This window comes from Corapipo altera, unplaced genomic scaffold (assembly GCF_003945725.1).
Source record: "Corapipo altera isolate COAL_440 unplaced genomic scaffold, ASM394572v1 343, whole genome shotgun sequence".
Taxonomy (NCBI): Eukaryota; Metazoa; Chordata; class Aves; order Passeriformes; family Pipridae; genus Corapipo; species Corapipo altera.
This window is the reverse complement of record NW_020884913.1, coordinates 297,376-312,006: the sequence shown is the minus strand read 5'-3', so window position 1 is coordinate 312,006 and position 14,631 is coordinate 297,376. Positions and strand designations below refer to the sequence as shown.

Here is a 14,631-nt window from a genome sequence, read left to right as displayed (position 1 = left end):
ACAGCCCTGTGTGCCCCCTGCCTGTACCTCTGCCTGCCCCCCTGCCCGCTCTGCACCCCCGGAGCAGCCCTGGGACACTCCAATCCCGCCCGTCCCGCCCTCGGCAGCTCCAGCCCCATCTGGTTCCTGTTAAATCAGCCACACAGGACGGGCAGAGCCCCCTCCCCCGCGCTCAGTGTGCGAGGAGGGGGAGGCAGAACAGCTTTTTTAAGACATGGCTGCCCTCCTCTTTACCTTCCTGCCTGGAAGGCAGCCAGGAGCAGCTCCTGCCTCCCTGCTCCCATCTGGAAGGAACCTTCCCCTGCCGGGACACACACCCACCCTTGGCACTGCCCCTGTGCAGGGACATCCTCCTCCTCCTCCTCCTCCCTGGGCACATCCCTGCTCTGGTCCTGCTCCTCTGCTGTCCCTGCAGCAGTTTTGTCCCGAGCTGTTATTTCCACCCCGTGGAACTTTTCAATATTTTTATCCTTGCAAGGAGCTGGGCAGGAGAAGTGCAGTCCCACAGCAGGGAGGGATGTCCCTGCCTGAGGACAGCTCAGCCCCCCCAGAAAACACCTCAAAAGCAGACATTAGGTCCTAAGCCCCACCTAAACTTCCATTAAACCTACATCACCTTTCCAAAACAGGCAAGAGAAGCACCAATAGCCAAGGTCCAACCCCACACTGAGACCCAACCACCACCCTCGGGCACAGGACCACGTTCTGCTCACATTCCCTGACAGGAATAAAATCATAGAATCCTGGAATGGTTTGGGTTGGAAAGGACCTTAAAGATCATCCAATTCCAACCTCCTGCCATGGGCAGGGACACCTTCCACTAGCCCAGGCTGCTCCAAGCCCTGTCCAACCTGGCCTTGGACACTCCCAGGGATGGGGCAGCCACAGCCCCTCTGGGCTCCAAGTGGGTTCCACCCCCCAAGCCATAAATGATCCCAGCCCCAGTTCCCAGAGGAGCAGGAACAGAGCCTGCACACCCGGGGGCAGCAAAGAAACACGGAGGAGCACAGGCAGGGCTGGAGCAGCATCGGGATGCTCCAGGACACAAGGAGGGAGGAGCCCAGGATCCTAAAAGCACAGAGGAATTGGCAGGACCCCACCAGAGCCCCGGGAGTCACGGGGTGGCTGAGGTGGCACATGCAAAGCACCAGGAGTTTTAAAAGGTGAGATCCCACTCTGCCTCCTAATCATCAGGTTTTGGGTTTTACCCAAACCCCAGGGTGACCATCAGCTGTGGGTCTGCACCTGCACTGCTCTGCTCACACCACCGTCACAGAACCCTCTCTTGGAGCACCCTTAGGCACTGAAGGGGCTCTGAGGTATCCCCAGAGCCTTCTCTTCCCCGGGCTGGACACCCCCAGCTCTCTCCATAGCAAACAAGCCACTCATTTGCAAAGGCTCCATTAAAGTGCTGCTTCAAATCAATGGGTGTGAGGGGGATCAGGACTGTTGTGTCCCCTCAGAGCCATGGCCACGGAGCAATTTTCCCTCCGCATGTGTCAAGACTCAGCTCTGTCTCTCACATTATATGCTATTTCTTAAACCCCCAGAACCCAAATTACCCAGCCTGAAATTCTCGTGGATGTTTCCAAACAGCTCCACAGCTACCCCGAGTGATTCTGGGCTGCCTGCAGATGACAGTGACAGACAAATTGATGGCAATGAAGTTATTTTGTCTCCCTTTGCAGCTGACTGAATTTGCATTGGTATTTTCATGGTGCAGATGCCACCTTTCATCTAACGTGATTAATGCCGTCGTAAATACAGAGAAAGAACCAGCTGCTTCTGCCTCCTCGGCTTCCACGGAGCAGCTGGGGGGAAAAAAAAAGTCCTTTTGTTCCAGCATCTCCAGAGCCTCTGCAGGCTTTGTGAAGAGCCCTTTATTTCAAAAGGTTAGAGAAATGTGGTGGGTAAAGCCAGAGCATCCTGCTTTTCTCGCTGGGATCTCTGGCAATCCGAGTGCCTGGGCCAGCCCAGGGTCCCCAACAGCCAGGGATGAGACAGGGAACTGGGAACAGAAGTTTTGGGTCGTGTCTTTGTGGGGTCCTTGTGAGCACAGCTTGTGCCTGGACACAGAAGGGGCTGGACAGCCTGGAAGGATCCAAAACCAGCCCTGAGAACCCACAGATCCTTCAGCAGGAATTATGGAATAGTTTGGGTTGGAAGGGACCTTAAAGCTCATCCAGTCCCATGGGCAGGGACACCTTCCACTAGCCCAGGTTGCTCCAAGCCCCATCCAGCCTGGCCTTGGACACTTCCAGGGATCCAGGGGCAGCCACAGCTTCTCTGGGCAACCTGTGCCAGGGCCTCCCCACCCTCAGAGGAAAGAATTTCTCTCTAAAATCCAATCTAACCCTGTCCTCTTTAGGAACAAGGTGACTGAGCCATGACAGCACTTTTCACCCATGAGCTGTAAGGGTTGGGCTGATTAATCACTGACTGAACACACCCCCTGCCCCCAAACTACAAACACTACAGCAGGGTCTGGGAAATGAAGGGTTAAGAGAAAACGGGGTGAAACTTGGGTGTAAATTCCGAACAGAAAGAGAAAAGGACATCGGGAGCCTCAGCAGAAGGTGCCGTTTGCAAGGCAGCCACCGAGAGGTGCCAGCAGCTCTCCCAAAGCCTCAGCAGCTCTTCCAGCTTCACACCACACTTACTCCTTTCTCCCATTTTTTCCAGCAACGCCCCCAGTCTGCCCAGTTCCAGCTCTGCTGTGACAGCAGTGCTGTCACCCAGGCTTTGCTCCTGCTTGGAGGAGCAGGAAACACTCCCAAAGCCCAAAACACCACAGACAGTCTGGAGGAGCTGGAGGAACCCCTGTGTTCACACCAGCCCTGGAGAGAAGCACAGAAAGGCTTGTCTGGAAGCACCAGAGACAAGGCTGGCACTGCCAAAACCAGCTGCTGGTGAGGCTGGAGCATGGCACAGGGATGCCAAGAGGATTGAGAGCCTTTATGGCCACCAGTTCCAGAATCCAGCAGTCCTGCTTGGCAGGAATGGAAAACAAAGTCACCACATGCTTTCCAGCAGCTGCTCCTACCCATTGGGGATGCTGCTTTTATGGAAAATCTCAGCATTTATCTAAAAGGAGAGTGTGGAGCCTGTGCCAGGGAGGCTGCCTGCTCCACGGGGAGGGGGAGCACAAGATGATGCCATCCTTGCAGGGAGCCACAGAGATCCTGGGCAGGGGCACTGGGAAGAGCTCCTGTGAGCCTCTGCCACTCTTACTGCCAGCTCCAGGGAAAGGGAGTTCTCCAGGTGAAGATTTCCCTCTGCCTCCACCTGATTTTCCATCTCCAGCTTTCAGTCTTATCTCCAGGGGTTTTTTCTTCCCCTCCCTCCCAAGTTCCCCAAGGGCAAAGCTGCCCACAGAGGAACAGCTACCAGTGTTCAGCTAAGCTGGCAGCATCCCCAGGGATGTTTAAGGGGGATAAGGGAGAGGGATAAAAACCCCAGTGGGGTGCTTGCAAACCCCTTGGCAGTGACCAGCACAGGGAAGAGGCAGTCAGTGCCTCCTGACACAGCCCAGCATCCCAAAATCCCTGTGGGCACCTGTCCAGACCCAGCAGCACCCACTGGGACACTCAGCTGCCTCCTTTCCATGGCCTCCCCAGCTCCACTGATCCCAGCAAGGAACAAACATGGAACCACTGCAGAAACCATCGACGACAGAAGCCTTTCCTCAAGTCCAACAATCATGAACACCTGGAAAATCCACCAGCACCAGCAATTCCTTCCACTCCCTCTACATACACTTGTGCTTCCAGGCAAGTTTCAGTCAAGAAACACATCTCCAACACCCCCTGGCATGGGACAATGTGGGACAGACAGACAGACAGACAGACAGGCTCCAAGAGGCAAAGGAACAGTATCTTACCTGGCACTTTGGAATGTTGCAGATGCGGATTTTCCAATAGCCCCGAATCCAACTCCCACTGCCAGACCCTCTGAAACAGGAAAAAACCAGTAAGGCCAAACCCTACAGCAGCCCTGAGACCGCCCCTCCTCCTCTGCTCCATCAGAGCCAGGACTGGTGGGAGCAGGGAGAGGATCCCAGGCCAGGTGGGTTCCCTGCTCGTTTTAATCCAGGTGCATTTAATCCAAGCTCAGTGTCACTGCCCAGGGTATTCCCCACCAGGAACACAAACCAGCTGTTTCTTGAGAAGCCAACAAGGAGAGAAAAGGGTTCTGGATTGATGAGTGCACCAAAGGGCAGAAGATCCCAATTCCCACCATCTGACATGGGATTTTAACAAGGAGCAAAACAGCACAAACCACCAAATCTGTTCAAAAAGGTTCAGGCTCAGCAAACCTCTCTGCAGAACTGGTGCCATGGCGGATTCCAGAAGAACCAACCATCAGCTTCTCCCATAAATCCCCCAGGAGCTGGGCTAAGCCAGGATCCGGCTCCCAGCAAAGTCCCCTCCCTGCTTTCTGGTCTCCCTGTGCCCCAAAAGGGCACAACACCTGTTGGGGACAGCCCCCAAAGCAAAGGAAACCCAAACTCCTCCAGTGTCACTGGAGTGTTCCCCATGTCCCAGAGGATGAGGTCTCAGATGAAGAGGATGTGTGTGTGTGTGTGTGTTTGTGGTCTTCTGAGTTTCCAGTTGCCTTGGAAACGCACCATAAAAAGCAGCACTAACTTGGATAATCATGGATTTGCATCGAGTCCAGGCTGAGCACGAACTGAACACTCAACAGCTCCTCAGAGCCTTGATCCAAGGCTTGTGCCAAGGTTCAGCATGGACACAGGGAAAACCAGAGCAGCCAGCAGCCCTATGAACAGGGTTACAGGGCAGGGAGATCCCAGACTGTGCCCCAAATCCCACCCCTGGTGGTAACTCCAGAGGGACCACGGCACGTGGGGCACGCACAGGGCCTGGGGGGAGTCACACACTCGTGCAAAGGGCTCCCTCTACCCCAAAATCACCCCCCTGGGACATGGCTGAGCACCCAGGACAGGGGCTGAGCCCTGCAGGGCGGGGGTGCCCGTGGTGGTGGCTCTGGAGGGCTCTGCTCTGCCAAACTTTGGGGGGCAGATCCTTTTAAAGACATCTCATGGCTGTGTGCAGTTCAGCTCTGAGCATGTCGTTAAGTTCCACACCAATGGGGCTGGCACTGCTCTTCCCAAAGCTTCCTTTTCAAGTGTGACTTGTCCAGAGAGCAAAAGCCAAAGGGCAAAGAGCCCTTTTTCATAACTCATCATGACTCGTTATAACGCTCGTTTGTGTGACAACAAAACCAGCTCTGACCGAGGGGAAAAGCCACAACGACTTCCCTGCTGCCAAGTGGGACTCGTGGAATGAGAAAGCCACAGCTAATGGAAGCACAACCCACATCCACGTGGAGACAAATGAGGGGAATCAGACTCACAGATGGTGCGTAGTGAGCTGCGGATCCGGAGGGGGAGCAGCAGCCCGGGGTGGAAGCTGCAGCACAGGAGGGACTCACCAGCCCAGGGAGGAGGAGGGACACAGCAGCCTCTGGCCACAGGATGTTCCATGTCCCCACGTCCCAGGAGAGCCCACGAGAGCTGGGACAGGACGAGCAGCAGCACCACAAACCAACCAAGGGGCTGCTGATCCCAGAGCATCCCATGGCAAAGCAAGGCCAAGCGAGTTTGGAGTCATGGGCAGTGCAGACACAGCACATCCCACCACCTTGGATGCTTGGAAAACCTCTAATTATATGCAGCAGCTACCGTGTGATGCTTTTGGCCCAGTGCTGTGATTTGTTTCAAATACTGAATTTCAAAAGGCCTGCCAAGATCCCACAACGACTTCACTGCTGCCATAGCACGGGTTCAGCCTCTTTCAAAGGTGTCAGACCTCAAAAGGACCCTGCTCTGCAGGTAAATGAGCAGATTCACAAGGATCCACGTGAAAACCAAGCACAGAGAGCTCAGTGCCAAGTGTGCCCACACTCCCAGCTCCCAGCTCAGCCCTCCTTCAGCCCCTCTCCTGGGTGTTCTGCACAAACTCAAATTATAAATAGCCTGAGTGGCTTCTTCAGGTGGGAAAAGACACAAAAAGAGAAAGGTTAATGCTTCCACGTCAGCCACTTAGAGACAGGCTGTGCTGAGGCTCTGAAAATGCCTCACTGGGACATGAGGTCACCGGAGATGGGAATGGGAGAGCAGCTCTTACCACTGCAGGCTCAGGCATCAGCTGGAAAAACAAACAGCCCTGGGGAGTTCCTGGTTCTTGGCACCACTGTGAGCGAGGCAGAGAGAAGCAGAGCCATAAAATCATGGAATGGGTTGGGTTGGAAGGGACCTTAAAGCCCATCTCCTTCCATTCCACCCCCTGCCATGGGCAGGGACACCTTCCACCAGCCCAGGTTGCTCCAAGCCCCATCCAACCTGGCCTTGGACACTTCCAGGGATCCAGGGGCAGCCACAGCTTCTCTGGGCAACCTGTGCCAGGGCCTCCCCACCCTCACAGCCAAGAATTCCTTTCCAATATCCCATCTGACCCTGCCCTCTAAATCATTCCCAGGTAACCCCAAGTGACTGAAGGATTTACCACGGGCCACCACTCTGCAAGGCCAAAGCTTAGGATGTGAAAGAAGGTGAAAGGAACGTGTCCGTGTCCCACAGGAAACCTTTCCATGTCAGAGGGTTTTTTTCCAAGGATTTCAGCAGCTGTCAGCCCCCCTTCCAAGCAGTGACAGAGCTGGAGAGGCTCCACACGACCCTGTTGTCTGGAGAGCTCACATGGAGAAGGCACCAGGCTGGGGGTTCATTGGGCACCTCTTGGCAGAACAAAGGCAGAGAAAAATGACCAATTTCAGCCACTGTCAGGAAAATGCTTCTATTTAATCTAAACAAAGGGATTTTGCCTCTCTTGGGCTTCCTTGGCTTTGCAATTCAAGACACTTTTTCTTGATAAGGCATTTACCCAGGGATCAGACTAATCCTGAGCTAACTCGGGGATCAGCTCCACACCTCTCAGCTCCTTACAAAGGCATTTTCCTCCCTGCTTGTTTTCCAAGAAAAGAAAAAAAAGCCCTTCAAACCCTCCAAGCTGAAAGCAATAACTGTGCTGGAGGGTCACTGCAGACACTGCAGGGGCTGCTGCCAGACGGCTGCAGGATGTGTTTGGCAAGAGGACGATGTCCATAGGTCTCCTTACACACCACAGCTCACATCCACACCTGAGCAGGGCAAAACTTGGAAAGGGAAGGCCAAGAGGGGACGTCAGAGCAAGGAGAGGTCAGTGCTGACGGAAAGACCACAGGGGAGCAGGGCAAAGTAGGGAACACCACAGAAAAATGGAGTTGGTGCAGAGGGAAGGACCATGGGAAGGGGAGCAGAACAAAGCTCCGTGGGCACAGAGCCATGTCAGGGCACCTCAGACAGGCAGAGGTGACCCAGGGTGACCTGACAGCTGCAGCACCGACTGGAGCAGCCAAGGAGAGACTCCCAGAGCTCAAGAAAAGCTGGCAAAGAGCACATCAGCCAAGGGAGCAGAGACAGGGACACGCTGCTCCCAGAGCACCTCCCACACCTTCACACTTGGCCCAAGGTCCCTGGTTCGCCCCGTGCTCATCCCCAGCACATGGAGGGGACTGGGATGTGTGGATCCTGCTGTCATAGCCTGGGTTTTATTCCCACTTTAATTTCACTCCAGTGCCCCATCAGCAGAGCTGCAGAACAGCACAAGATGTTCCGTCTGGTTGAGCCAGGAGGACAGTGACAGTGTTCCCGTCTGCTCCAATCCACAGGAGCGCAGGAATTGCTTGGGATGGGCTTTGGGATGAGGGCCAGCACTGATCCATCTGCTCCCCCTCAGCATGGAAAGCTCTGCGTGCTCTCACTCTGTGCTGGGATGTTCCTGGGGAGGTTGAAGCCCTGCAGCCCCAGGGGCTCCCGAGATGGTGCATCCCTGGGGAGCTTGGGGTTCCAGAAGCGTGTCCTGCCTTTGGACTCGCCCAAAAAGTGCCAAGTGCTGCGCTTTTAAGGGAGCTCTTCTCCTTGGCAGGGGTGAGAGGGAGCTTTGCTCGGGCAGGAGGGAGGTGCTGCCATCGAGGCAGCCCAGGGGAGATGTGGGATGGTCCTGGGGCACCTGGACGCAGCTCTGTGCTGCCAGATCCAAACCAGCCCTGACACCACAGTCCTGGACAAGGAGAACATACAAAATCCACAAATAACTTTAAAAATGACACCTCTACCCGGGAGATGCTCCTGCTTCGGAAGCTGCTTCACTTTCCCTGGTCTGAAATCTGGTTTTGCCCACTTCCCTGGCCTGAAACCACCTTCTGCTGCTGCCCCAAGCAGGGAACGATGTTTTTTTGCTCTCCAATATCTATTTTGCAAGGATCAGTGGAGCAGCACCGTGTCCATGCCCACACAGCAGGGCTGGACCCCAGCACTTCCACTGCAAATGCCACACGAGCCTGGAGTTCAAAGACCAACTCGAGAGTTGGCTCATTCCACCCCAAACCTCCCCCTTGTGGCCCGAGCTTGACAAGGGGCAAGAACAGCTGAAATTAAGCAGACTGTGATTTTAAATCCCACTCAGGGCAGCCTTTGGAGCCAGGCAGGGATCCCAGCCTTCTGCTTGGATCAACAGCCAGGAAAACCCTCCGGCAAACCCCAAGTCCAGGCTCCTGGGGCTCCACGGGATCCTGCCCTCACCAGCTCCGGTTTGGAGCATGGAATGAGCTTCACAGCCACTGTGGGAAGCCTCTTGTAATCCTCAGAACAGGCCTGTTCACAAAACCAAGTGAAAATTAAAGCCCTTCAGAATCCCTGGAAATCCAAACCATAAATAGGAGGCACCACTCGGGGCCTCGGTAAATTACAGCGGCGAGTAAATGAACCCCCGTTATTGTGTGACTCTCATCTGCCATAGAGATCAAGGAAACAGGCACTGGTTAGAAAAAATATCCTACAGGAATGGCAAAAACCAGAATCCACTACACAAATTCCTATTTTTTTCCTCTCCAAATCAGGTTGCCACCACATAGGGAAGATTTCAGGGATAAAGGAAACACCATCGCAGATCCCTTATCTGGGATCACAGCTGTAACGTGTGTTCTGCAGGCAGCAACACCACAAAGATCAGGGATCAGAGGGTTTAGGGGTGGGTTTTGCCCTTCTCCTGAGGTACAAGCAGGTTAGGATGGCAGTGAGGGGAACACAGACCTGGTATCCCTTAGTTTATCCCATGCCTCCCACTCTCCAGGAGGATGTGCTTGGCAGGGTCCCAGCAGCACAGCCCACCCATCACCCACCCAGGGGTGTCTCTGCCTAAAAAATATCCTTGCAGAAAACTTGCCTTAAAAAACCCTTGTAGGAAACTCCTCTGGGATGCAGCACGGCAGGGAAGGAGGAGGAGGAGGAGGATTCGTGGAGATGATAAAATGAGAAGCAACTCACAAATCACAGAGTCAAAATCTTGGCTTTGGAAAGAAGGCAAAAACTAGAGGAAAAGCAGGATTTATCAAAGCCTTCTATCTGCAAAACACCAGAGCTCTGCCTGTGGGGCCATCGGAGTTCAGGGTGGGTGAGGGGAGCACAGCTCAGCAGAGCTCTGTGCCTGCAGAGCTTGGGAAGAAATAGCAGGAATTAGGGATTCCACGGCAGGAAATGCCTTTCTTCGTGAGGAAAGGACAGTGGGTGATGCTGAGAAAACCCTTTCCATGAGCTAAGGCACACCCAAAGCAAGACAGGACCGTGGGTACCAGCACGGGCCCGCTCGCCCCGAAAGCATCCTCTGACCAACCAGAACCAACCCTGCTGGGCTCATCTGCCCCAATCCCCCCCATCTGCACATCCCTCAGTGCTCCACACCCCCCTCCCAAAGCTGGGACCCCCCCAGCCTGGCAGCAGCACTGAGGGAGCTGCAGTGACAGCCTCTCCTCCCGGGAGGATTGATGGAGCCAATTCTCCTGGGTCAGCAAATGAACACGCTTCCTCCAGGAAGGTACTACAGATGCCAACGTGACATCAATTATTCATCCTGCTCTTTGAAGAGCTGTTAAGTTCCTAGTGGGAAATTAATCTTGCTATAATGAGGTTTGTATTTCTCTAAGAGTTTAAGCACATCCCTGTTGCCACTATTCATAGTTTTTTCCCTCAAGACTGAAGTCCAGTTCCCTCCAGGAAACATCATTTTGCCATTACTGCACAGGAAGGCACAGAGATTATCAGATTTCAGGGATTTTCGTGTTTCTAGGTCCCCACCATTACAGAACGAGCAAGCAGGAGGTGAAAGTCATTTTAGAGAGACTTTTTTTTTTTCATTCCGTGAGAATCACAGAACGGCTTGGGTTGGGAAGGACCTTAAAGACCCTCTAATTTCCAATCCCCTGCCATGGGCAGGGACACCTTCCAGCAGCTCAGGTTGTTCCAAGCCCTGTCCAACCTGGCCTGGGTCACTGCACGTCTGGGATGGTGCAAACACAAAGCTGACAGAAGGTGAAACACCTGAAAAGCTTCTGACGTGCCCAGACAGCTAACTAAAGATAAGAACTAATGGTGCAGCTTTGCCTCCAAGTTTTCCGGGGATTGGGTCCCATCAGGGTTGTGCAAGAGGTGATGAAAAGCAGGCAGGTGATGATGGGGTCAAACCAGCCATCACCTGGAAGAGCAAACAGCTCCAATTCCCAGCTCAGCAGTGCCTGACAGCAGAACAGACACACAGAGAACCCAAATGTGTCACAGAATAAAGTCATTTCGGTGGGAAAAGTCCTCTGGGATCACTGAGTCCAATGTTAACCCAGCACTGCAAAGGCCCCCACTAAGCCTTGTCCCTAAACGTTGTTGTGGGGAGTTAAAGAGTCAGTAAAAGAGAATTTTAAGTCCTAATGGGCTACCAAATGCCTGACCCTGGGCTGTCTGTCCCAGGCAATTTCCCAGGAGCTTTGTCTAAAAAAAGCCCCCAGAACTGGGTGCTCCCACCAGTAACCCAGTGCAACCAGCCCAGTCAAAGGGGGGACCAGCCCCAACTGCTCAGGGCAAATCCAGGAGGATGTGACACAACTGGGCAGCCCATGGCAAGAGAGACAGGGAAAAAAACAGCCCAAGGGAAGCCCGTGGCCTTGTGAGGGATTGGGGGCATTAAAAAAAGTGGAATTTGGGAGGCAGGACCAAATTCCCCTAATGCCTCCTCCTGGTTTACCCCCCAGGAGCCAGACCATCTACCTCCCAACCTGTTCCACTTTTCTCCTCCTTCCAATCCATGGGGCTGCACCAGCTAAACAGGAGCTGACAAGGCACTTTACACCTGATTTTAAAGAATTAAAGTCACTGCCCAAAAGCCCAAAGCTCCTTCGTCATGGAAATGCTTCTCTGGAAGAAGAAAACCCTTTCCCAAATTAACAAACCAGAACTAATCTAGAAGCAGTGACTGACCTGGAAATGGGCTCTCCCTGACCCCACAGCACCTGAATCCATCACAGATATTTAATATTTCATTTCCAGCACGCAAATGGTTTCTCACCCCAGTGCTCACCGATGTTTAACGTGACAGACCTGCGAGAGCTGGTGGGGACAGGAAAGCAATGGAGCTTCCAACATGCACATTTCAGCAGACTTCGATTCCAGCTGGTGAAAATCCTGCGTTTAATTGGCTTTTGTCACCTTTGTGGCTGCTCCTGCTTATAAAACAGCGATCACCGACTGCCAGCGATGCCGCAGAGATAACTGTGTGTTATCAGCTCTCTCTGGGTGTCCAAGTGTCTGCCTCCAAATGAGTTTTTGACATATGAGCTGCTGTCAGAGGGGCATTACAGACCCCACGCTCTGCCCCCCTCTAACAGTGCCAGTGTGATGGGCTGTGACACCCCCCAGGCTGCAGAGGGAAACTTCCCACCCCTGCCCGTGTCAGACGTGGAATTACCTTTCCATCAGGCTGTCCCTGCTCCCAGAGCCAGAGCCTCAGCTGCCACCTGCCCAGGAGGAGCACAGGGAAGTGCTGAGGGAGCCGAGCCGCTGGCCATGGAGCCAAAAGCAGCCCAGAGCCTGAGAGCATCCCCCACAGCCGGGGATGTCACCGGGACCCGCTGCCGGCACCTTGCCCGGCTGCCTTCCCACACTTCCCACCCTCCTGCAGGGAAGCTCTAACGACTGGGAGCAAGTCATTTCCAACAACCAAGGTGCTTAATAGATGAAAATGTCAAAATATGTGCTGATGAGGCACCAATTACTGGGAGGTTTAATGAAAGGTTAAGGCAACCTTTGGCAGAGCCATGAGGCTCCTCCCGATCCCGCCAGTCGCTGCCGTGAGGAATGTTCCGGATGGTGCCGAGCACCCGTCTCTGCCTCCTCGGCTGCATCCCATCTGATCTTTCTCCTCTCCCCTCAGCTGCTCGTGGAGCCATCACACCACAGCACTACCAACATCCCCACTCATCCCTGACACATCCCTGCCTGGAGGGTCCCTCTGGAAATGCAGCCAGAGATGCGACGGGCAGCAGACGGAAGCCACGTCCCAGATGGATCTTTTCCCCAGGGCAGAAAACACTGGGAAAAATTCCTGACTGTTCAAATCTCTCTGAGCTGGTCCTCTGCTCCCCTTAAAGCTCCATGGGATTGCTGCCCCACGTGCTTCCCACCAACACCTCCCCGTACCTGAATCTTCCTTTCATGGAATGAAAGCTGCAGGGAAATCTTTTTCTCTTTTTCCTCACTAAAAGTAACACCTTTCAGTAGGAACCCAAGGTGCTCCAAGGGTGCCCAGGAATAGCCACTACTAGCCAGGCCACCAGCACAAGTGGCAGGGAAAGGAGGGATGCTGTAATTCCAGGAAGAGGCATCACCCAGATGAGGCACAGATTAATTGGCACAGCTAAATGGCTCCTGTTCTCACGCTCTGCAGACCCCCAGTGGGTTCCCAAATGCTTATTAAAGTAACAACAATTGTAAAACAGTCTCAATTTCAATAGACCAACAACAAAAAAAAAAAAAACATCCCAAATGAATGTTCCCAGCCTTTAATGGATCTCGGAGAATATTCATATAAATAATCACTTCTCTTTATAATTGAGATGCAATATCACACTCATTGCCCCAGCCTTCCCTTGGGAGGCTGAGAACGCGGGAGTGCCTGTCCCAGGAGGATGAATCTAATCAATTTTTGCTAATGACAAAGTAACCAGCCTGGAAATCACCCCCTCCCAAGGAACACCAATCTGCCAGCACAGCAGGGAACCTCTGCACTCCCATCACACCCACAACCCCCTCCCTCCAAAGGCAACAGGCAGCCTGCTCCCATCCTCAAATCCACCACCAGCCGAGGATCTGCTCCACCTCAGAGGGGAGCAGCTCTTGGTACTGGTGGACAAGCTCTGTGTGAACCTTGTTGGCTGGTTTAAGGTTTAAAAGGCCGCAGCATCCAACATCCCACCTCAGAACCACATTGAACCTGGGCTCAATGCAGGGAGCTCCCCTGGGAGACATCAAACAGCCCATGGGCCAGCACAGACCTCCCTGTGGAGCTCCCCCCTCACCAGAGGGAAGATACCCTTTAGTTTTGGACATGTCTCCACTGGCTGCCCACACCAAGAAGCACTTTGCACACCTTCATCACACACCTTCATCAGTGCCAGGGGCTGGTTTTGGCACAGCCAAGGATGGGACTAAATCACTGTCCACCACTGGACAGGGTCACAACAGGGGACAGGGCCAAGGGGTGACAACTTTGGGTCCCCACCAACTGCCTCCCCCCAGCTCAGGGATTCAGTTCCCATCCCAGTGTGACCCCCCCGGCACAAACCCCCTGTCAGCCAAGAGCCAGCACCACAACAGCCTGTCTGCTCCTCCCCCAGCCAGCCATAAAGCAGGAGACACAGAAAACACAGTAAAACTGGGGAAAGCTGCAAGAAGCCATAAAGACAAGCCAGTGTCCAGGCAGCTCCCAAATCCAGGCAGCAGTTGTCACTCCCGGGGCTGTCTCCAGCCAAATGCCACCGTGCAGAGGGTGGCAGGCAGGTCTCACACCCTCCATCCCCAGGGCACTCGGCTGAACCGCTCCCCTGCCCAGGAGAAGCTGCAAACGAGCGGGTTTGAAATCAATTTGACATTTGCCATCCCTTGGTACAGCCTTCCCTCCATCCCCCCCGTTCCTCGGGATCAAACAAAGCAGCAGCACTTGCTGCCAGACTCCAGAGGGACTGAGAGGTGTCACAGAGCTGCCACGGGGATGGGCAGGAGGTGCCCGGCTTAAATCTGTCACCAGCACGAGGAACTGCCACTGTGAGTGAAGGACTCGGCCGTGCCTGATGCCAGAGCAGTGACAGGGACGTGGGCAGGGTGCAAACCCTGCACCCTCTGCTCCACACCCATCCCAGCTGTCCCTTCCCCTGGCCCTCACTCCAAGCATTGGCCAGAATGTGACCTTCAAGTTTTGGGGCTAAACCTCTCCCTCCTGGGCAAGTAGAGAAGGAGGACCCCCAAAACCCCACCACATGCCAGGCATGGTGCCAGTGCCAACCCAGGGTTCAGCCTCTTGCTGCCACCTCCAAGCGCAGTTCCAAGGGGAAAGAACTTGGATGCTCCACCTGGGGGGTGCAGGAACCTTCCCCCTGACCCACTGCAGCTTCCCAGGAGTCTCACTCATCCTTCCCATAGTTGTCACCACCTAAAAGTTTCTCCTTCTAACATTTTGTCCCTCCTGCACATAG

General features: G+C 54.1%; 1 protein-coding gene across 3 annotated transcripts in view; it reads right to left on the bottom strand.

Moving 5' to 3' along the window:
* Positions 1-14,631, bottom strand: part of SLC39A11 (solute carrier family 39 member 11) — a 79,870-nt gene that overhangs the window by 15,557 nt on the left and 49,682 nt on the right. For all 3 annotated transcript variants that reach the window (XM_027654549.1, XM_027654548.1, XM_027654550.1), the window contains exon 7: positions 3,881-3,950. In XM_027654549.1, coding sequence (XP_027510350.1) covers positions 3,881-3,950 — 70 coding nt within the window. The remainder of the gene's footprint in view (positions 1-3,880; positions 3,951-14,631) is intronic.